We start from the raw sequence: 22,147 nt of genomic DNA on the forward strand, positions 1-22,147 counted from the left end.
ATATCCATTACGCCCAATCACTTGATCCTGACACTTCAGGGTCTAGTGTCTGGGTACAGAAAGCTGCTTGGGACACAACAATGCCAATTATGGACCATGCCAGGTCTGTGCCCCACCTAAGCAGAGCCACCTCCCAAGGCTTTGGCTAATCTGCCCAAGAGAGAACGTCAGATCCACAGCTGGCCCACCCTGAAAGAGTAGCTTGGCCCAATTAGATTCTGTTATGTTCTGGAGAGCACTAGGTGCTGGGTGGCATGAGGGGAGCCCAGCCACGGGGCAGAGCTAGGGCCACATCACTGGTGGAGGAGCCAAGTTCCTGCCGACCAGGTCCTCAGGGCTGCTCTGGATCCTCCCAGTCTGAAACAAACGTGGGTCTTCAGTGGCCTCAGAAGTGTATCTCTATCATTAAGAAAAACCGAGTGGACTTCTGGAGTCTGCTGCAATTTAATTTTCCATTCAACTACTAAAGCCTGCAACCATGCTCACCAGGCAACCGCTTCATTATGGGACTTCCCATACCCCTGCCCCAATGGGGAGGGAAAGTGTCAGTCAGGCCAAGGTTTCTATTCAGATAGTCCCTTCTTCTCAGAAAGAAAGCTGTTTATCTTATTCTTTAGATCTAGACATTTCTTCTAACCAGGAGCCTAACGGAAACTGCAGAGCTTTTCAATTCTTCCTTAAAATGTATCCGACATCTGTCTCTTCCTTTAGATCCCCAAGTCATTATGCTGAAGACATGGCCTTCCAGCTTCTTCCCCATCACACAGACCACTGTCCCTCTGGGCAAGGGATTCTTTCTGCTCCAATACAGTCCAAGATTAAGATTCTTTAGGGAATAGCAAAGTAGGCCAACCGTGGGGCCTGTATTCAAGACTCTGGGAAATGACTTGAATGACACCTCTCATCCTTACACCCATACTGCCCCTCCCATTACCTCTAGTCTCCAATTACACAAAACTCAAAGTCACTGAATGAGCACTACCTTCCCTCCTGTGCCTTTTCATTCATTCCCTCTCCCAAAAATGCCCTCCCATTAGTCATCTGGTGGAATTCTTTAAGACTCTCTTCAAATGATTTCCCCACCACAAGAAGCTCACCTGATTTCTCTAGTTGTAAGTAATTGCCCTTGTCCACAAACTACCCTGTAATCCATCTGGTTTTTTTGATCTCTGAGGCATTCCCATTCCCCTACCCTTGTCCCTACCAGAGGGGATCATGGTACAGACTTTCTGTCATCTATGACTCTCGACACAGTTCTCTGCACACAATATTCATTCAATCCAGGAAATAGGTGTTGAACAAATACACCAACAACACAAAGAAAAGCAAACTTTTCAATCTGCCTATAAATCCTTTTTTTTTTTTAAGGATTTTATTTATTTGTGAGAGAGACAGAGATAGTGAGAGAGAGCACGAGTGGGGAGAAGCAGGCTTCCCGCTGAGCAGGGATTCCTACAAGAACCCTGGGATCATGACCTGAGCCCAAGGCAGACACTTACCCCACTGAGCCACCCAGGCGCCCTGCCTATAAATTCTTTAGTGCTATTTATAATGTGGGTGAACAGTTTAATACATCTAACTATCCCACAGGGTCATCTTAACATGACCCAGAGTTGTAACTGATGCTCACAGTGGTATCTATAAATCCTAAGAAATGGCTAAACTTATTTTGTACACTGCAGGAGTTCTCAACCTACGGTGATTTTGTATGTTGCTTCTTCCTTCTTCCCCCTAAACATTTAGCAATGTCTGGAGAGAGTTCTGGCTATCACAACTGAAGCTGGCGGTAGAAGGAAAGGTGGTTACTGGCACCTGGTGGGTAGAGGCTGGGGAGGCTGCTAAACATCCTCTCATGCACAGGGCAGATTGCACTCTACCCAGCCCCCCTCTACAAAGACTTATTTGGCCCAAAATGTCCATAGTGTCAAGGATGAGGAACTGCAATATATTTATTTTAAGGCAAGGTAGCATATAACACAGCGGAAATGGTTCTACTCAAATTTAAGGTGCTTAAAAAGATAAACTATGACCTTATCTAAATACTAGTATAAAAAAGTATCCACTCCCCCAAATACAGTATTATTGTAACCTAATCTTAATTTACATACTTATTACCTTGGTTATTTCATGTATATTATAATAAAAAATAAAGGGGATACATGATCCAATAACTCATATTTAATACAAAAAATTACTTACCTTCAATACATCCCAATATGCCACATTATTATTGGTATCTTTGGTTAATATATGTCTCTTATCATTAAGAATGTGGCACTGAATAATACTCGCACCCCCTAAAGGAAAAAAACCCACACAATTAGCAAAAACAATTCCCTATTTAAATTCACCATATAGCAGTAATTTCTCATTGGCGTGAAACAGAAATCATACTATCCACCAGAAAGGAGAAGGTGAGTCAAAAGATACACATACAGTAATATATACATGTATAATTATATCTAAGGCAGTTTAAGGCCAACTAAAGCAAAACTGTCCGATTTTAAAAAGAGATTATAGATGAAAAAACTCCCTCCTTCGAGGGGCTACTAATGGAAAACTGTTAAGGGCCAACAGTTTTACCCGCTGGGAAAAGTTATAATGATGACAGGAAACCTCTGGATCAGTCCCGTCTCTAACTTATGCCTCCTGCATGGACATGCGATTCTAAAGATACAGGCACAGAACTGCAGGTGAGTGACCGTTCGATATTCTACTCCTCTCGCGAGTGTTCAAGTCAGAGTTGCCACTACCAGCTGGAGCACAGAAAAGTCAGGGACCAGATATGGCTTGTGCCAAAACACAACATGCAACCCCATACATTTTATAAAGTGGTTTCTTGGCTCGACCCAGCCATGATTATTCTGATGCTGGGCAAAAAGATGACCTCAAGAAAGTCCCCCTTTTAAAGTCACTAAATAGCGTTTTAAAAATATTTTTCTTCTATTAAAAATAAACCAATACACTGTGTCTTCTGTTGACATCAGAATTACATTTAAAGGAAGGTCACCTCCTTTATTTTTGTCAATCTCTTAATAACTATAATTAGCCTCAGTAAAAGGTATAATACCTTCCACCTTCCTTACTCACCTTTAATAACCTGGTCAGGTTGCGTACAAAGCGGTGTTATAGGATTTGTACAGTCGTTGTCATAATCTCCGGAGGCTCTAAAATTATGAATTCCTTTCAAGGTCTAAAGGAACAAAATTCATTTTTTAATCATTTTATGCTTTTTAAGCTTTGCCAATCTGTTTAACGTGGCAAGAAAAACAAAGAACAAACAAATGAGAAAAACCAAAACGATAACATCAACCAAAAAATAGTCATAAAGTACAATTATCCACCATGATTTCAAGAAACAAAACATGTATTAAGAAGGGAATATTAATACTGTCTTTTTGGAGGGAAAAAAAGGCACTTTTCCAGGTAAAGCTATGTTGATCTCATATTGGCACAACGAAATTTAGATAAGATATATAACATTTTGTACAAGTACTGAGAATGCCCACTTGACTGGTGTAAAAACAGAAATAAATGGAAACACTCTCTCTTTTGTTATCCACATATAGTCTGGTAAGCAAGGAAACTTAAATCTTCTTTCATTAACATTTAAGAATTAAAAGCACTTTTAATGACTTCTGCTTATCCTCTATTTCTATCCCTGTTCTTCATGTTGTGAGGAAAAAGGAAATGAATTTGAAAGCATAATTTTTCTATTTTCTCTTACATTTGGAAAAAGAGAAGCCTAACAAGTGTCCCATCCCTGCCATGTTGGTACAGGTATTTCCTGCTATCCAAAAGTAAAGTGTTCATAGGAAGCCTTTTGTAAGCCAAGATGTAGTGTAAAGACAAAGAAGCAATCACCATTTCATAAAAGCAATAATTCTGCTCTGATTTCTTTGGGTTAGAGAAAATGGGTAATAAACAATGGCACAAAGTGAACTTCCGGATAGCGGGGGAAACCTGGACCCGGGCTGCCTGTTTTCAAATGCAGTTTTGTGAGCTCAGATGCTATACCAACATTTATTGGCTTATCAGGCAATAGTGCCTATTCCAAGCACATCAAATGTCTGTCTTGGCTCCTGACAAAGAAGTCAGAAGCTTCATCTTGACTATTATCTTTAGTACAATCCTTAGGATCGAACTCCCAGAGGCTTTCAGATTTTTGCCACTATTCGAAAGCATGCTGAGCATCAGACTCACCTCGAGCCTTTGTTACTGGCATCTGGCAGGTCTGTGATAACAAACCACATGTTTACCAACCTTTGCCAGGGATACAGCGGTTCGCTTACCCATTTATTTACTGTAGACTTAGTCGTGGCAACCCAGATTGCGGGAGGGGGATCAGCTGATCTATCAAGCTCCATCTGAAAACAAAGCACAAAAGCACTGCTCTGTGGAATGCTGACTCTCCTGAGCTGCTGGGACTAGCTATAGATTATTAAATATCAATTCCTTCATTCCATGTTTGTATGCTGACTGCACCGCGACATGCATTAAAAGCTAGAGTTGCACAGAATAATGAGGGAGAGTCTCTGCTAAAGGAAAGATGACCTTTTACAAGTGTAATAGGGGTGACTTCTCACCAAAAACAGCAGCTGAAAGTTTCAGCGTGATTTTAAATTAAACAGTTAGGGGATCCAAATGTGTAGTCAAAAGGGTGACTTACCATGATTTTGTTTTTGTTACTCTTTTGTTTTGTTTTCGTGTTCTTTTTTAATAACAAGGAATAAGTCTCTTTTTCTCTTTGAAAATGTCTGTAGTAAAAAAACATTCTAACATAGCAAAAGTGAAAAGTACCCATGTAATTCTCCTCCTTCACCTAAGAATAGTACACCTGTGAACAGTTTACCGTGTGCCTTCTGTATTTTTTAAGTAGTACACATATAGAAATATGTCCCTACACCCATGTATATAGATAGCACGCACATGAAATCCCTCTACGGTCAGTCATCCACTGTTCTTCCTGTGCCAGGAAACTGAAGGTTGGGAGTTGTGGGACAGGCCGGACTCCTAGCAAGTAGGAATCGTCTTCAGTTCAAAGTGATGTTTCTTGGCACACACAGTTATGTCGCCACTAAGTTCTTGCACCTTTTCCTCCACAGCCAAGAGATCCTGGCAGCTGCAGAACTCAGTGCGGTGTTTCTCCTCCCAGCAGCCTGCTTCCTGCACACGGGCTCTGATTTCAGTCTCAACTCCCTTGCTCCCCTAGAATTATTGGTTTTGTCCTCTCGAGGGGCACCACCTATCTTAAAGAGCCAAAATAGGCAGGATGTGTGTGCTCCTAGGCCACAAGCATCCCCTCGACTGTCTCATTTGACCTTTATTCCTTTTTTCAGCCCTTCCTCTTATACTGTGGTCTGGGTTTCAGGCCACTTAGTTTCGTGGGTATCTACAGTTCTGTTTCTTGCTTTTCTTGTTGTTTTTGGATGATTTTTGTGAAAAGGAAGTACTGCTGTCCTTATGCCTCCATTTTAAATCTGTTAAGCTCTTCACTATGGTTTTAATGTGTAATTCTGAGATTATCAGGGAGGCTGAATAATCTTGTCGTATGATGATAAGGCCATTTCGCAGTCCAGGCTTCACTCTCAGCAGGTGTCAGCATGGACGGCTTCTCGAGTACCCTTTCACCCATGCAGCAGATGCTGATCAGCAATCAGGACTACTTTGAGGCAGTAATGGTTTGGAGTATGAACTGGCTTGTTCTCTCTTCTTCTGGAGCAACTCTTCCACATCCTCCCTCTTGAGGCAGTGGACACACTTGTGCTTTGCTGTTGTCTGCTCACAGATACCTGAACTCATCACATTCCTCCACTAAGGACAGGTCAGGAAAGCTAAGTGCGCTCAGGAGCAATGTGGGGCCATAGCACCAGGATTCGCCAGTGGGACAGGTACATGTCACTGAGGTATCTAAGAAGTCACAATTTCTTCTACAAGTGACTAATGAAAATTAAAATATCTGTTTTTACAACCCCACAGCCGATTCATGCTTTAATACAGATTCTGACGGATTTAGCCAGCACATGTAACAATCTTAACCACAAAACTAAAATATAGGACATACCTTGAGAACTGGTGCTTTTTCTTCACAAATTAATACCCGAATGTCAGGGTTTCTTAAGTCTGTACAATAAATCTTTCTGTCCCTTCCTCCAGAATACACGTGCGTGAAGGCGTCATTGACTTGCAGAGCCCAGACACCTTCATCATGGACTCGGTACGTCGCTATACATCTCTGCTGGCCAAGGGACCAAAGGCGAATTGTCCCATCAGAACTACCGGAAAGGCACTAAAAACAGAGAAAGTTAAAGTCAGAAAATGTCCCGGCCAGAAAAGTTCCTGCTTTGCTGTGCTCTGTACTTGGTGCCTCTCCCGACCACACTGTCAAACATCCACCTCTAACAACCTGTATTTCTGCCTCTGATAAAGACTTCTGATAAACATGCACCACAGGCTAAAATGACCAAAGGCAACAGGACATGCTCAAGCAGGGGAAACTTCTGAGCAAAACTGCTTTTGTCCTCTCCTACCTGGCCACATGCAGAATCAGCAACCCCTGGGAAGTTGTTAAAAATGCAGATGGTCTGATTCCAAACCTAATGAGGCAGAAATTCTGGCAGGGCCTAGCAATCTGTTTTGATAGGCTCTCCAGGTCATTCTGGGACACTAAGGTTGACAAGCTTTGCACTAGGCCAACAGGCCTTCTGGAGCCCTAGGTCACACCTCTGTCTCACCCCTACCTCATGGAAATGGATTCCTAATGGCCCGCCAGGTCTCTGAGATTCTACTAATAGGGAGTCAGAAGCAAAATCTAATCCCAGGCTTACCACTCACTCTGTGACCTTGGATACTTCCCATCTGAGCCTCAAGTTCAACATCTATTAATATAAAATGTGGACCTTTAGCATTCAGAGTTAACATTAGCAATTCTGAAACTTTCCAAAGGCTCAGGAGCATCAACTACATAGAAGCTGCTGGCACACAAATCAGGGCTGAGCACACTGTGACTCTGACAGAAAGAGGCTGAATCGGCCACCCCACATTCACATTCAGCATGCCTGGGGTTCACTACCAGTTACCGTGGTGACTTGCAGAAGAGAATAACAAGTTACTTCTTTGGGGAAAAAATGGCCTCAAGAAGAAGCAACTGCTGGTGCTGGTGTATGAAATTACATAGGCAAAGAGCTTCACAGAAGAGAAGATGGTTGTGGGCTTGGAGATTCCAAAAGTGTTTGAACAGATGAGGCCTTCAAGAATATTAAGATTTATTGGCGTGCCCTGTGACTGGAAGGGGCCTTTAGAACTCTGGATGTGTTTAATTAAATGAACACCCACTAGGAGACTCCCCCATAAGTTACCAGGAGCCTTAGTGTTTTAATCCCCTATTCCAACTGGTTTACAAGGCAACCAAGAGTCTAACCAACAATGAAACTGTCTGGAGTAAGTTACAAGCAGTAAGTTATAAGCAGCCCTCCAGACATGCCTGTGGGAGGATCCATGCAATCTCATGGAGAGGGAGCAAGGAGGGGCTGCCCTGTCCAGGAAGAGCTGCTACTCTGAGGTGGCAAAGCTGTTAGTATAGCTTTGATCCCTCCGATACTAGGCCATGTATCTACAGGGAGTAAGGTCTGACAACTTTGGGATAAGGAAAGCTCAGGTGGCGGGTTGGGGTCCTCATTGTCTCGGTAACTTGCAGCAGGGAAGAGGTAAGTTCCAATCCCAAAGCGTACAGCGGAAAGCAGATGAGGGAACAGAGCTGTATCAACTCTGATAGTGAACACAAAATAACCTCTGATGGTAACTGTATTCTAAGACTGCTAAAAAGCCAAGTAGACAACAATTACTTTTACAGTACAATGCTGGCAAACTTCTTTGCAGCGTTTGGTAGTATGGTTGAAGGATGTGCCTATTTAATAGGAATTCTAGTGCCTGCGACCTTGTAGAAGCTAGAGTAATCATCAAATGTTTCCCACTACCTCCACCCTTCCACTGGATAAACGTGAAGACCCTGTCATTAGGAGGTAATTCTCAGGAGTAAGACAGAAGGACCTGAATATTCTACTACATTAGACTTAGGGGCACAGAGTCTACAGCCCTGATCACGTTGTTGAACGTGGGTCAGTGTATTGAGGCCAGGTCACTGTTGACCAACATGTTTCTGGGATGGTCACTCATACACAATTATAACTGCCAACAGACAGCAGCCAAGTGGGCAAGGTAAGTCGGGGCAAGGAGTGGCTTGATGCTTAAAGACCCCTAGAGTTTAAGCTAGGTTCAGCAGGACTTCAATTACAGGAAAACCCTGTGAGGAACACATGAGGATGTCACTGACTCAAACCAAGACGGCAGATTGTCCCAGTTCCTCAAGCAGTTGCCTGAGCAAGTATAAGGGATGAAATGTCTGGTGCCTCAGCCCAGTAATGTTGGCACCAAGCAAAACAACTGCAATGGCGACAGACCTCAAACAGTAAGATTTGCTAAATAACAACAACACAACGAAGGGGACGTCCATGGGATTCACTGGCCTGTTACATATATCTTATCACAAGTCCCTGACTTATGAAGCCACCAGAGATCCTACATGAGAAGCCTGCAGGGCAACTCTGGGGATGCAGTACATGCTCTGGTCCAGTAACTGTTAACTGCTTCTCTCGCATGTTCCAAGAGTTTGAGAATCAGTATGTAAAGGTTTCTTTTTCCTCCTTTGACCCAAACAAGGAGTTATTATTGCTGTTTTGTTGATCAATTCCCTAATACAAGTGTGTTGCGTAGTTGGTGGTTAAGTTTACATTTCGCCTCTGGCTGCCAGTAAGGAAAATGGATGGAGGAGGAACTCGAGGAGGGTGGTATCTGCCTAATTATGCGCTCTACCGCCCAAGGGCAGCCTTCCAAGCAGTCTGCTTACAGTAAGTGGAGCTGACTTCACATGAAGTGTACCTGTAACCATATGTGCTACTTAAATTATCTTAGGTAAAAGCACATTCATGACTATGTAGATACAGGAAACAAGGCAAGGAGTATAGTAGCAGGAGGAGCTTTAGAAAGTCTGCCGGGCCCACAGCCTCCTTCTGAAAACCATCTTGTCCACAGCCCTCTATTTCAGGACAGTCCCATGAAGACCAGAGGACACAGCCAAATCCTGAACGAAGCCCACAGAACAAGGCAGAGGCAGCCATCTCACGTGTAGCCCAGCAACTACACTGCAAAACAGTGAGGAGTGGACCAAACTGGGCTTCTTTGACTCCCATGAAAATGGGGCTGTAGAGGAACTCAAGGGTGCTAGAAAATGTCACAGCCTACAGACAAGAACATACTTACTACTTCTCATCTTCTTACCAACTACACAAACTAAATATTATGGTCCCTGCTTTGCAGAGGAGTAAACTAAGGACTAGTAGTGTGAAGTTCCCTCCTCCAGGCCACACAGTACATTAACATCAAGATCCTTCCGCATCTTCAAAGACCTCCACGGGTACCTTCAAGCCTCTCTTTGCCTGGTTCTGAAAATGAGTTCCTGGTTTTGGCTAGTCTTCCCAACCTTCCTCTCACCTCTGGAGACAAAGGTTTCTCTAAATCACGTGCGAGGCAGTTTCTATGACGTAATTTCCATAGGAGTGATGGCACCTCTCATCGCACCACCTCACTACTCTCCCTCTCCTAACTCACTCGCAATCAATTCCAGTTAGCTCTGGGCTTCTCCCTGGCCCATGAGAAAACATGGCTGGGGGAGGCAGGGGTACAGGGTTGGGGTAGGTCTTAACTGAAAATGGTGCTTAGTTTTTGTTTTTATTATCTACATTGATGAAAGATCATTTTCCCACTGCTACAGAAGAAATCGAATTATGTACCCAACAAAGTACGAGAGTACCAGTACATGTTCAAACATTACCAAAAAAAATTTTTTTTGAAATGCTGACTCTTAAGTATTATGTCAGATCACTAAATTTATAGACTGTGCCTACATAGTCAAATGAGAGGATTTGCCCAAAGTCAGACCCACTGTCAGGAAATTTCCCCTTAACTCACTAGCACAAAGCATTCAATACCAAAACTTCCTTCTGCTTTACACAAAGTAACATTTTAATTTTATCCTATACACATCATAACTGCATATACTTATTGGCATTAGAATTATTCTGAGGGAACATTTTGTTTGGCCTTTATTTAGAAGTGATGCAAACAATAATTTTAAAATGTGGATTACTATTACAAACAATTGAGTATTTTAAGAATTAAAAAGTAGATCACAGTTTATAATACATGTGGCTTTGGGTTGAAATCAACCTAAGCAACAAAGCAGGGAAGTTTCTGGTGCATGAAATTTTGGACAAGGTCATTAGGTAAGCGTGCACATGCAAGTGCATACCTGTGAACCATCTCTGTTCAACAGCAGTGCTTTGACATTGTCTGTGTGTCCTTTCAGCTTCATTAGTTTTGCACATGTTCTTGGATCCCATACCCTTAAAACCTGTGTATTTTAACAAAATATTACACAAACTGAGTATACATATGAACACATTTCAAAGATACATGATTTAGAAGTCAAGTGACAACCATTATATTCTGAGAAGGAAATATTGTTCTGCCAATGGACACTGTCTGAGGCCCCCAATCTTTTCAGATAGGAGGAAGCCTTTCTAATGTCAACGAATAGGCCTCCCTCACCCATCCACCCCACCCCCATCACCACACATGACAGTAATTATATAGTTATATTCTCGTTTGTTCAAATAAAACCTTTCCCTTAGCACCCACCAGGCAAAACCTTGGTCTGTATATTTAGTAATTACACAGATCAAATTATTTTGGTGTTTTTGTTTTCCAGTGTTAAAATATACCCATTAAGCTCCCCCTTACCTTCTCAGTGGACCCTGATACGATGACTGTTCCCAGTTGATTCATTGCCAGGCTATAAATGGAATCTTTGTTCCCACTTAAAGAAGAAGCTATTAAGGATAAACGAAGCTAAATGTTAACAAAATCATCAGCTGTTCGGCAGCTAGTCAGCAAAAAAACGTAAATTTAATTATACTGTTTAGAAAATCTTATCTTTGTGAGTGCTCTAAGGAAAAGAAGTCTAGCTATGATGGAGGTCATTCTAAACAAGGTTGTTATCAAAATTTACATCTTTTCTAGATTTGAGCATACACAAGTGCTCAATAAATACTGGCTAAATTGAATTGCACTGCCATTTAAAAACTATCCACATAAGTGATGTATTTTCAAGGACACACATGTGCCAATAAATATGAAAAACATGTCCAAACTCATCATTTTCAAGGAAACACAAATCAAAACAAAAAATATTATTTTCACCTACCAATTCAGATTTTCAACGAGGTAATAATTCTCAAAAAACAGTACAATGGTACTCTCATACATTACTTGTGGGATAAGTAAACTTGTTTGGTACAGCTCTTGGAAGGACGTGAGGCAATGTGTAGCAAGAATCATGTTCATGCTCTTGGATTCAGAACTCAGTTTCACTGAGGTGAAAAAAGTTGCATATAAAACGGTCTATACAGTATGATCCTAATTTTCAATAAAAAATAAATATAAACAGACATACTGAGAAGTTATGAGTTAGGCAGTTAATACATATGTTTAGAAAATGATTATAGTAAGCACTCAATAAATAAATGTTAGCTATTAGTATTTCTATAATCATAAATAAACCTGTGTGGTAACCTCTGCAAACAATTCTAAGCAAGATGTATCTGTTGCAGAATCTGTAACCCTAAGCCTGGTCTCTGACCTTGGGACAATCCTGACTTCTTTTGCTTTGTTCCCTCTTGTTAGTGTCTCTTTGAGGCAGACCCTACATCTAGAGAGAACTAAATGATGTGTCATGATAGCCCTCAGCAGGGATCAGTTACTGAATCACTACAATCATGCACTGGTGAAAAATCAAGGAGAACAAGAGGAGGGTAGTGTTTAGAGCTTTGCGTATTTCCTGGGGAAAAGGGCAGAACAATATTCAAGAAATTATAAACATCCAGTCTCCTAATGTGCCCTTCCCGGCACATCCTAGATTATATTATGACTGTTTCAGCTATGTCAATGTGAGTATTCCACAGTCATGACAAATTGGACCTATATGTAGGGATCTAGATAGTTCAGATCCTGAACACAGACTTTCCAGGCCAGGCTTAGCGAAAAATGTACTCCTAAGCGTCCCTACTGCCACCTGGACTAGAGGACTCTGGTAGGTTGAGCCAACTGTGAGGCTAAGTTTCATATCTAGACTTGTTTGGGTCTGACCTGGTAATCTGAGATCTCTTAGTTGATGAGGCACCCATGCTATTAACCTGCTGTGAATGTCTCTGAATTGCCTCTGGAGGCACCCAAACTCTCTGAACTCTTCTGAAATTGGCTGGATTGTTTAGGGTGGCTCTGAAAGGGACCGATTTGGAGGACTTTTCTTTCTTTCCTTTGGGCATTCTCCATCTTGGCCATCAACTCAAGGGCTTATAAGATATAGTAACACTTATAAGAGTCAGAAACTACCTACTTTGTCAAGTAATCACCACCTCTATCAACAGTATCTGCTGAGACTGTGGCTTTGGGCCAGGCAATGCTGTGGGAGGTACAAAGTGGTGATAAGACAGATTCTTCTGCCCTGAAGGAACTTACGTTTTAGCTAGGGAGCTAAGACATGCACATATATAAAAATAACCAGGTTACACCTGAAGAAGTTACCATTTTTAGATTGCAGTGAGGAACAAGCTCCTTATTGTTCAATCATACTCTTAGGGGCTAGAACACTGTAGGTAGAAGCACTATCAAAATATGAACCACTGTCTTGATGCAAACCTATCAAAGATGTTTCACAAACCATTCTTTATTTAAAGAAAGAAATTTTTTTCAAACACCTTACTTGTGACAGTGTTATTTGAGGCAGTCAATGCTGTTAAAGTATTCACATCCCAAAGGAATATTTGTCTGTCCAACCCAGCCGAAGCTACCAGTTCTTTATCCTTGGCATATGCTAAGGCCTTTACATAATCCTGTAACAGAACACACATACAATGATCTGCTAGATCAGTAAGAAAATGAGACGCATAAAGTAGCGAGATCTCAATATTACACTATAGACACTGAAAATTATGTTTGTTGTTTTACCTTATGTGTCCTTAGTGTTGACATGCAAAATCCCTTATGTGCATTCCACACTTTCACTGTCGTGTCAGAAGAAGCAGATATTACTAGAAGAGGCAAAGAATAAACAAACTCAAGTAGTAAGACTTTTACCATTTTAACAATTTCACAATTATAACAATGCAACATACTTTCAAACTAATGTTCATAGACACACATATATACTTGAATATTTGTAGTATTCTTAACATTAATTCAAGTATCTGTTAATGTTCATACACACATACACACACACATATCTAAAAGCTCTTCCTAGAACCTATTGTATTTTGTCCCAAATATTTACTTATTTAAGATTTTATTTTTATTTCTTTGAGGGAGAGAGAGCACAAGAAGCGGGAGGGGCAGAGGGAGAAGCAGACTCCCTGCTGAGCAGGGAGCCTGATGCCGGGGTCCATCCCAGGACCCTGGGATCATGACCTGAGCTGAATGCAGATGCTTAACCAACTGAGCCACCCTGATGCCCCCTCAAATTTATTTTTTTAAATAGGCAGGGCAAACTTTTTTTAATGTTCCTGTTGAAGGAACAACTAATCTGATTGAAAAAAATTTCTCTAACACAGACTACAAATCCAAAAAATGGATCTTACCATAATAAGAACGAAAAGAGACATCAATAAGGCTAAAAGAATAAATATTGTTATGAGTCTATTTATATATAGTTCGAATGCAGAAAAAACTAATCTATGGTGCTTAGAAGACAGGAAAGCAGTTATCTTGGTGTATAAGGGAGTGACTAAAAGGATAGTCCAAGGGGGCTTCTGGTAATCTGTATGTAGACATGGGTATTAACCTTAAAAAATTTACTAAGCTGTGTTCTCAAGGTGTGTGTGCTTTTCTGTATGTATGTCAAACTTCAATAAAAAAAGTACATAAAAAATGAAAAGCATATCAAATTGAATAAAAGACTTCCAGAAGCCCAATAATCGGAAGAAGTACTTACATGTTTTCCCATTACAACAAAGTACAATGTCATTTACCCAATCGGTATGGTGTTCCATAGATGCTATATATGGATCTTGCTAAAATTAAAAGAAAAAATTTTAAGAAGGTCATTAGTTTACATTAGAGGATGAAATATATTACAAATTATAGATATGTTTACATTCTTCAATAAATGTGACACACTGTTCTCAGGTCTTAAAATTGACAGTTGAATTCAGAGTAGAATGAATGAATGAATGAATGAATTTATTTAAAAGAGAGTGAGAATGCGCACACACCCACATGCGCAAATGCACACTGAGCGGGTGGGGAGGGGCAGAGGGAGAGAGTCTTAAGCAGGCTCCACGCACGGCGCAGAGCCCAATGAGGGGCTTGATCTCACATCCCTGAGCCCAAATCAAGAGTCCGATGTTTAACCGACTGAGCCACCCAGGTGCCCCCAGAGTAGAATTTTATCGAACAGTTGGTGCTTCCATATAACAGAGGTAAACAGAAATTTTGTTTCAGGACTTTTATTACTGATGAAAGCTTAGGTTTCTAGGACAAAGGCTTAATTTTTATGTCTTAAATTAGCAAAGGCAACAAGATCTGGGCGAGGCACTGCATGACACAGAGTGCTGCAGGCAGCGGTTTCCTAGGACAGGACGGGAGATCTCCAGGCTGGAGGGATTTGGATCAGGGGTGGTGAAGGCTCACAGCAGACAGCAGACCCAGAAATGAAGATGTGACTGACCAGAATAGTGAGGAGCCCAGCCTCACTGCAGAGGGAGATGAACATTTTTGCTCTTAACCTCCTACTAAGGTTTTTACCTTCTGAATTAAATGTTTTCCTCATGATATCTACAGTCCTTCAGAGAAGAACTGGAAGCCCAAGGTTAAAGGAGTACTACTCATGCCACCGTATCAATTCAGTACCTTGAGATTCTTCCATTCTTCTCTCTTGGCTTAATTACCAGGACAGGCCTTTTAAAGAGCATTTAGTTACATTCTACACCGAACACAGGCAAGTTCAAGACTCTTCAAGGGTGAAGAGAACAGCTCTCTACAAGTCTATTTGAGAAATGATGCTACTCAGTCTTGTCATGAAATGAAGACCGGAAAAAAAATGTCTAAGGGCAGGATAGGTAGCTTTCTAGATTCTTTCAGGATTAAGTTGTTGTGAGTGTTTTCCTTAATTTATCTGAAATACTGTCAATTCCTAGAAAGGTGACATTCCAATTCAAATGTGAGTTCCAAAAAGTATTTCAAAGCCTTAGTTTCCATTTTTTTGATACTGGGCCACCACTATTTCCATTGGTTAAAAATTTAGAGCCCACTGGACCAAAATCCATTTGAAGAAAAATTATACAGCAACTGTGCAGAGTAGTGGCTCTTTTTCAGACTGAACATCAGACTTCGCACAGCTTGCTAGAGAGACACAGACTTTTTAAAACTACAAGGTCAAGCACCAGAGTTCTTAAGTTAGACTGGGATCTAATTCTGTCACTTACTAGCTATTTAACCATGGGTTTCTCTGAGCCTGTCTTCCCATCTATGAAAATGAATCATATCAGCTGCCTTGAAGGGTTGTTGTGAGAATTAAAACCACGCTGGATAGGAAAGGGCTAAAAGTGTATCTGGTACATGGCTAGGAGCTCAATAAATGCTCTTTCTCCTTCCCTGAATCTTTCCTTTCCCAATACAGGCATCCAAACAAAATACAAAAAGAGTTCCTTTCCATTTGACGGGGGATTTACTTTTACATAGATTTAAGTCCTTTCCCTGTTTAAGAAAACAGACTTTAAATCTCCTGAAGAAGTCAACCATGTTGTCTTTCTATTTTTATATCAACCTTATATTATCTAATAAGGCCCTATGGATTTTTTGGGCACTCTAATCACTTTTAAATAAAGAAATCAAATGTTTGTTCCAGATTAATTATAAATGTAAAAGAGCATATTCAACTTTTTTTTTTTTTTAAGCATTGAAAAGGGTTGCCAAGAAGCTTTTGGGGGAACATATTTAAACCAGGAAAATAAATTGTTGAAAGCAGTCCTCCTACCAGACAAATCTTTGCTCCTTTGTAGCAGAGAGCTCTTATCACGTACCTAGTTTATGGAGTCCCCACCTTAGCTAAAGCAGTTATGAATACTCCCCTAGGGGCTTTTTCTCAGAGGCTTATAGAATTCTGGTTGCAGTATACCAAATAACTCATTGCTCAGAGATTAAATCTGACACTCTGAAAGGTGCCATATTAGACAAACATTTACTGAGCATAGATTTAAAATGTAAAACTCAATCCTTGCCTTACCTTGTGCTGATTGACACTCCATATTCTTATGATTGAGTCTCGACCGGCTGTGAAAAGTCTGTTCAGTGCTGGATCCAGCTGCAGGGCATTGACTCCATTTCGGTTGTACTTCTCCACTTCATCTCGAATAACATAGGAAACCTGATAAATACGTCCAGATTTGCTTTTTATGAAGTTGTAAGACATACAATAATAAAATGTAGCCTACCGGTAGCCAATCTGAAATTCAAAATCCCATGTTTTCCGATATAAAACTTATTTTTCAATCCAATAAAAACGTTATTTTATTCTGCAGAGACTGAAACACTGAGCAGTGGAGAAGAATGACATTCATTATAACCTAGTCCAGGATCAGCAGGTATAAAGCTAACTTACTACAACTGCTTCCTAACCAGACTCTTCTCCACTCTTGTCTATCTTGAATTCATTTTCCACAAAGCAGCTGGGCAATCTTTTAAAAATGTAAATTGGAACATGTCTCACCTCTGCTCAAAAACCTCTTCAGCTGCTTACTCTCCTCAACTCAGGATTTGATCTGAACTCCTTGACCGGCCTCAAGTGCCTTGATCACTTCTCCTGCCACTCATCTTTGCACGCTCTGCTCGCGATTCTGGTACACTGTGCCTCCAGACCATTGCACGCACTGGCCCCTCTGTGTGGAAGCTCTTTCTCCCCACTCTGTTGCAGTCTTTACGTGTGTTTAAATGATGCCTCCTCAGAAAGGCCTCACCTGACCTGCCACACAAAATGAAGCTTTGTGTTCCTATAACAGGCTCAATATTTCCTTCAGAGCGTTTTCCTCTACTTTGCTCTTGGTAACCTGTCTGCTCCACGTGAAAACCCAAGAGAACTGACCAAAAGCAATTACAAGTAAGAAAAAGGCAGCCAAAAGCAAAACGTTTCTAATCTAACGAAATAACTAGTTAAGAAAAAACTGGGGGGGGGGGGGGGGCGAGGGTGATGACTTACGATAGGAACAAGAACAAGTACCTAGAAACATATTTTGCAAGAAAGATACATAACCAACAGCACAAGGTGCATAAAAGAACAACCTGAGACATGCCATATTGTAGCACAGGAAGATTCAAAATTAATAACTCCTAAATTTATGAATTTAACCCAACTTTGGTCAGAATCCTATCAGATTTCTTTCTAGAAGCTGATGAAATACATACAGTACAGTGTCTCTAGGGGAATACCCAGTCATTTTTTTTTAAATGAAAGGATATTCTTTAAAGATCTTAAAAGGCAAAGCTAGGAGAATTACAATGGAGTACCACAACAGGAATACAGAAAAAAGAATCAGCAGAATAAAACAAAATTTGGACACATATTTTCCTATTACGAATTTTTAATCTTGATATAAATATAGTATTTCAAATAAACGAGGGCATGATAACCTCTTTAATAAATTATCTGGGAGCATCTAGTGATTCTAATGGGAAAAATTATATCCTTTTTCCAAATCTTAAACCAAAATGAATTTGCATATGAACTAAAGATTGAAATTTAACAATTTAATCATAAAAAACACTTTAAAAAAGACAGGCAAATATGTATAATCTCTACATAGGGAAGGTTCTGCTAACAAGAAACAAGAAAGAAACAAAAGAAACAAAAGAAAAAGACCAATGCTGCTCTGACCAAACACAAGTCAAAACCTTCCATATATACACAACTGCTCACAGCAGCATTATTCACAACAGCCAAAAAGTAGAAACAACTCAAATGCCCACCAACGCATGAACAGATAGACAAAATGTGGTGTATCTGTGCAAACGGAATCTTATTCAGCCATAAAAAGCAGTGAAGTACTGACAAAAGCTCTAACACTGACAGAATCTTAAAAACATTAAGCGAAGTTAAAGAGACCAGTTATGTTAGGAGTCTATTTCCACAAAATGTCCAGATCAGGTAAATCTACAGAAAGAGAAAGTACATTAGTGGTTGCCAGGGACTTGGAAGGGAGGAAAATGGGGGTAAATACTAATGGGTATGAGGTTTCTTTCTGGGGTGACAAAAGGCTCTGTATTGATCAATTGTAAAATATTGTGAATTTATGAAAAAGCCCTCAATCGTATACTTCAACAGGGTGAGTTCACATAAATTGTATCTCAAGAATGCTGTTATTTAGGAAAAAAACAAACAAAAAAACCCTGAATGCCAAAAAATAAGATGAACAAGGCTAAACGGCAAACATCTAACTGGGAAAAAACGAAATAAATATGAAAGATAAAAATTTACTCTTGAGAAACTACAGAGTCCTTACAAAGCAATAAGAAGTCAAACTCCTGGGGCACCTGGGTGGCTCAGTCGGTTAAGCGTCTGCCTCAGGCTCAGGTCATGATCTCAGGGTCCTGGGATCAAGCCCCACATCAGGCTCCCTGCTCATCGGGGAGCCTGCTTCTCCCTCTCCCTCTGCCTGCCGCTCCCCCTGCTTGTGCTCTCTGTCAAATAAATAAATAAATATATTTTTTTTAAAAAGTCAAACTCTCTAACAGAGGAATAAAGATCACAAAGAGGAAGTTTTTAAAAAAGAAAATGGCCAACAAACACATAAAAAAGACATGAAAAGGGCCAGGGCTGTATGCACAAAGACAACAAGACTGTTGTTTTTGGCCTAGTCTTTTGTATAAGTAACTGTAATAGATATTTACTCAAACCAGCCTAAATTAAAAGGGGGGGGGGAATTTAACATAAAGATACAAGGATATCTATCAGAGCCCAAGGGCAGGAAATATGGTCATGACTCATAAGAGACATTTTTAAAATCATGGCACTTCTCTGCTGAAGCCTTCCAAAGGTTTTTCACTGCATTTAAAGTCTGAATTCCTCACATGCTTTGGATCTATCCCGCATCTTCACACTCACCTCAAACTAACTCCCCCCAGCTTCTTTCATGAAAGTCACCCCAAACTCTGTTGTTCCTCAAACACATCAAGCTCTTTCCCACCCACCCGAAGGCTTCAGAATTTACTGTTCCTGGGGCGCCTGGGTGGCGCAGTCGTTAAGCGTCTGCCTTCGGCTCAGGGCGTGATCCGGGATCGAGTCCCACATCGGGCTCCTCCGCTGGGAGCCTGCTTCTTCCTCTCTCACTCCCCTGCTGTGTTCCCTCTCTCGCTGGCTGTCTCTCTGTCACACAAATAAATACAATCTTTAAAAAAAAAAAAAAGAATTTACTGTTCCCCATGCCAAGAACATCCCCCACCTCTATGAACCCCACAGGAATACACTCCCCCTGGCTTTTATCTTGTCTGGCTCATCCTGGCCCTTCAGGTCTTAGCAGAAAAGTCACCTCTTCTGAAAAGCATCCCCTGGTCTCCGTCCTCCATCACTTACCCTATTTATTTCTTGCACTGTTCTTAACCACACTCCGTATTTCTCTTTTTTTTGTTATATCTTCTCCTTTAAAATAAAAGCTTCAAGAGGGTAAGGAACTTGTCTGCCTTGTTTATTCTACCACTGTACCTCATTATAGTGTCTGGCACATAAAAGACACACAATAAATATTGTTGCATGAATCAGACACTGGAGAGCCATCGGAACCAAGATGGCTTCAATGTCAATTTCAATCTCTCCTGATCTCTTTTTCTCTGGGGCTCCAAGGCCCCTTATCTGCTTCTCTCAGTGCATTTCACAGTGGAGACTATGTTGCACATAGGAATCTTAATGTTCAGATTTCTGGGAGATTATCTGATTTGGTCCAGTGGGAAAAGGTCAGAGAATAACAACATGATTGTCAGGTCCTCATTCCAGGTGGAAAGTAATTCTTGGCAAAACAAATCAAGGCCCACTTCTTCAAAGGTATTTACTACAGAGGTGTGATTTTTATGGCAAAGAATTAGAAGTATCCTAGTTGGGTAAATTTTGGCACACACCTTTTTTTTTTTTTTTAAAGATTTTATTTATTTATTTGACAGAGACAGAGACAGCCAGCGAGAGAGGGAACACAAGCAGGGGGAGTGGGAGAGGAAGAAGCAGGCTCATAGCAGAGGAGCCTGATGTGGGGCTCGATCCCAGAACGCCGGGATCACGCCCTGAGCCGAAGGCAGACGCTTAACCGCTGTGCCACCCAGGCGCCCCAAGGGCACACACCTTATAAAACAGAATGCTATTTAATCATTACAAATGTTGATGTAGATCTAGACTGACCAACACAGGAAGAAAGCCATTATGTGTTTTTTTGAAGTGAAATATGTTCAACAGAGTAGGGTATAATAATTACTATAAAAATGTTGCAGAATAGTAAATGTGTATTTTATTTTATGTATTTTATTTTTTTAAAGATTTTATTTATTTATTCGACAGAGATAGAGATAGCCAGCGAGAGAGGGTACACAAGCAGGGGGAGTAGGAGAGGAAGAAGCAGGCTCATAGCGGAGGAGCCTGATGTGGGGCTCGATCCCACAACGCCAGGATCATGCCCTGAGCCGAAGGCAGACGCTTAACCACTGTGCCACCCAGGCACCCCTATATATTTTATTTTTTTAAATAATTTTTATTATGTTAGTCGACATACAGTACATCCTTAGTTTTTGATGTAGTGTTCCATGATTCATTATTTGTGTATAACATTCAGTGCACCATGCAATACGTGCCCTCCTTAATACCCATCACTGGCTTATCCCAATCCCCCACCCCCTCCCCTCTGAAGCCCTCAGTTTGTTTCCCAGAGTCCACAGTCTCTCATGGTTCATTCCCCCTTCTGTGTACCCCCCTTCATTCTTCCCTACCTTCTCCTACCGATCTCCCTGCTATTTCTTATGTTCCATAAATGAGTGAAACCATATGATAATTGTCTTTCTCTGCTTGCCTTATTTCACTTACATAATCTCCTCCAGTCCCATCCATGTTGCTGCAAATGTTGGGTAATCGTTCTTTCTGATGGCTGAGTAATATTCCATTGTATATATGGACCACATCTTTTTAATCCAGTCATCTGTTGAAGGGCATCTCGGCTCCTTCCACAATTTAGCTATTGTGGACAATGCTGCTATGAACATTGGGGTGCATATGGCCCTTCTTTTCACTACATCTGTATCTTTGGGGTAAATACCCAGTAGTGCAATGGCTGGATCATTGGGTAGCTCCATTTTTAACTTTTTAAGGGACCTCCACACTGTTTTCCAAAGTGGCTGTACCAACTTGCATTCCCACCAACAGTGTAAGAGGGATCCCCTTTTTAAATGTGTATTTTAAAACAAATACATAAGTTTGGAAGAATATACATACATAAAACTATCAGTAGTTATTCCTGAGTAATGGAATTATGGTGACTGTTACTCGTGGGTTTTTTATATGGTACGAATGTTTTACAATAGAAACATATTAGTTTTTTGAACTTATAATTTAATTTCTGTCCAAGTAATTCTTGCCTGTATTCAGAAGATCAAATGCCATAGTATTGAAAGACTCTAATGAAAAACCATCTCCCTGTTGTCTGGGTAAGACTCCCCATACCCGTTCTTAATTCCTAGGGGTAACTAATTTCAATTCTTCATTGTTTTGAAGAATTACTGCATTTCTCAAAACATTGTGCTTATCCTACAATCTTCTGGCTTATCCATTTTAGACACTGTCTATTTACTCAGGCTATGGTAGACTGGGATCTAGCTTTGGACTCCCCTTAGTAACTCCTCCCTCTACTCTTCCAATATAGATGTACCACTATTTTCGGGTGAATAAACTGCTGTCTGCTGACTAGCCAAGAACTATATTATGAATACATTTCTTTTCTTAGAGGCTTGTTTTCCC

At 40.8% G+C, this 22,147-nt stretch overlaps 1 protein-coding gene across 2 annotated transcripts in view; it reads right to left on the reverse strand.

Annotated features, from left to right (window-relative positions):
• WDR48 (WD repeat domain 48) overlaps positions 1 to 22,147 on the reverse strand; it is a 44,742-nt gene that overhangs the window by 14,545 nt on the left and 8,050 nt on the right. Inside the window, exons 2-11 of one of the 2 annotated variants that reach the window (XM_026496752.4) lie at positions 16,394 to 16,534; positions 14,102 to 14,180; positions 13,123 to 13,205; positions 12,878 to 13,007; positions 10,858 to 10,946; positions 10,367 to 10,468; positions 6,065 to 6,289; positions 4,293 to 4,367; positions 3,091 to 3,193; positions 2,200 to 2,297 (exon numbers count right to left, since the gene is read on the reverse strand). In XM_026496752.4, coding sequence (XP_026352537.1) covers positions 2,200 to 2,297; positions 3,091 to 3,193; positions 4,293 to 4,367; positions 6,065 to 6,289; positions 10,367 to 10,468; positions 10,858 to 10,946; positions 12,878 to 13,007; positions 13,123 to 13,205; positions 14,102 to 14,180; positions 16,394 to 16,534 — 1,125 coding nt within the window. The remainder of the gene's footprint in view (positions 1 to 2,199; positions 2,298 to 3,090; positions 3,194 to 4,292; positions 4,368 to 6,064; positions 6,290 to 10,366; positions 10,469 to 10,857; positions 10,947 to 12,877; positions 13,008 to 13,122; positions 13,206 to 14,101; positions 14,181 to 16,393; positions 16,535 to 22,147) is intronic. The other variant, XM_026496753.4, reaches the window with a different exon arrangement.

This window comes from Ursus arctos, unplaced genomic scaffold, assembly GCF_023065955.2.
Source record: "Ursus arctos isolate Adak ecotype North America unplaced genomic scaffold, UrsArc2.0 scaffold_20, whole genome shotgun sequence".
NCBI lineage: Eukaryota > Metazoa > Chordata > Mammalia > Carnivora > Ursidae > Ursus > Ursus arctos.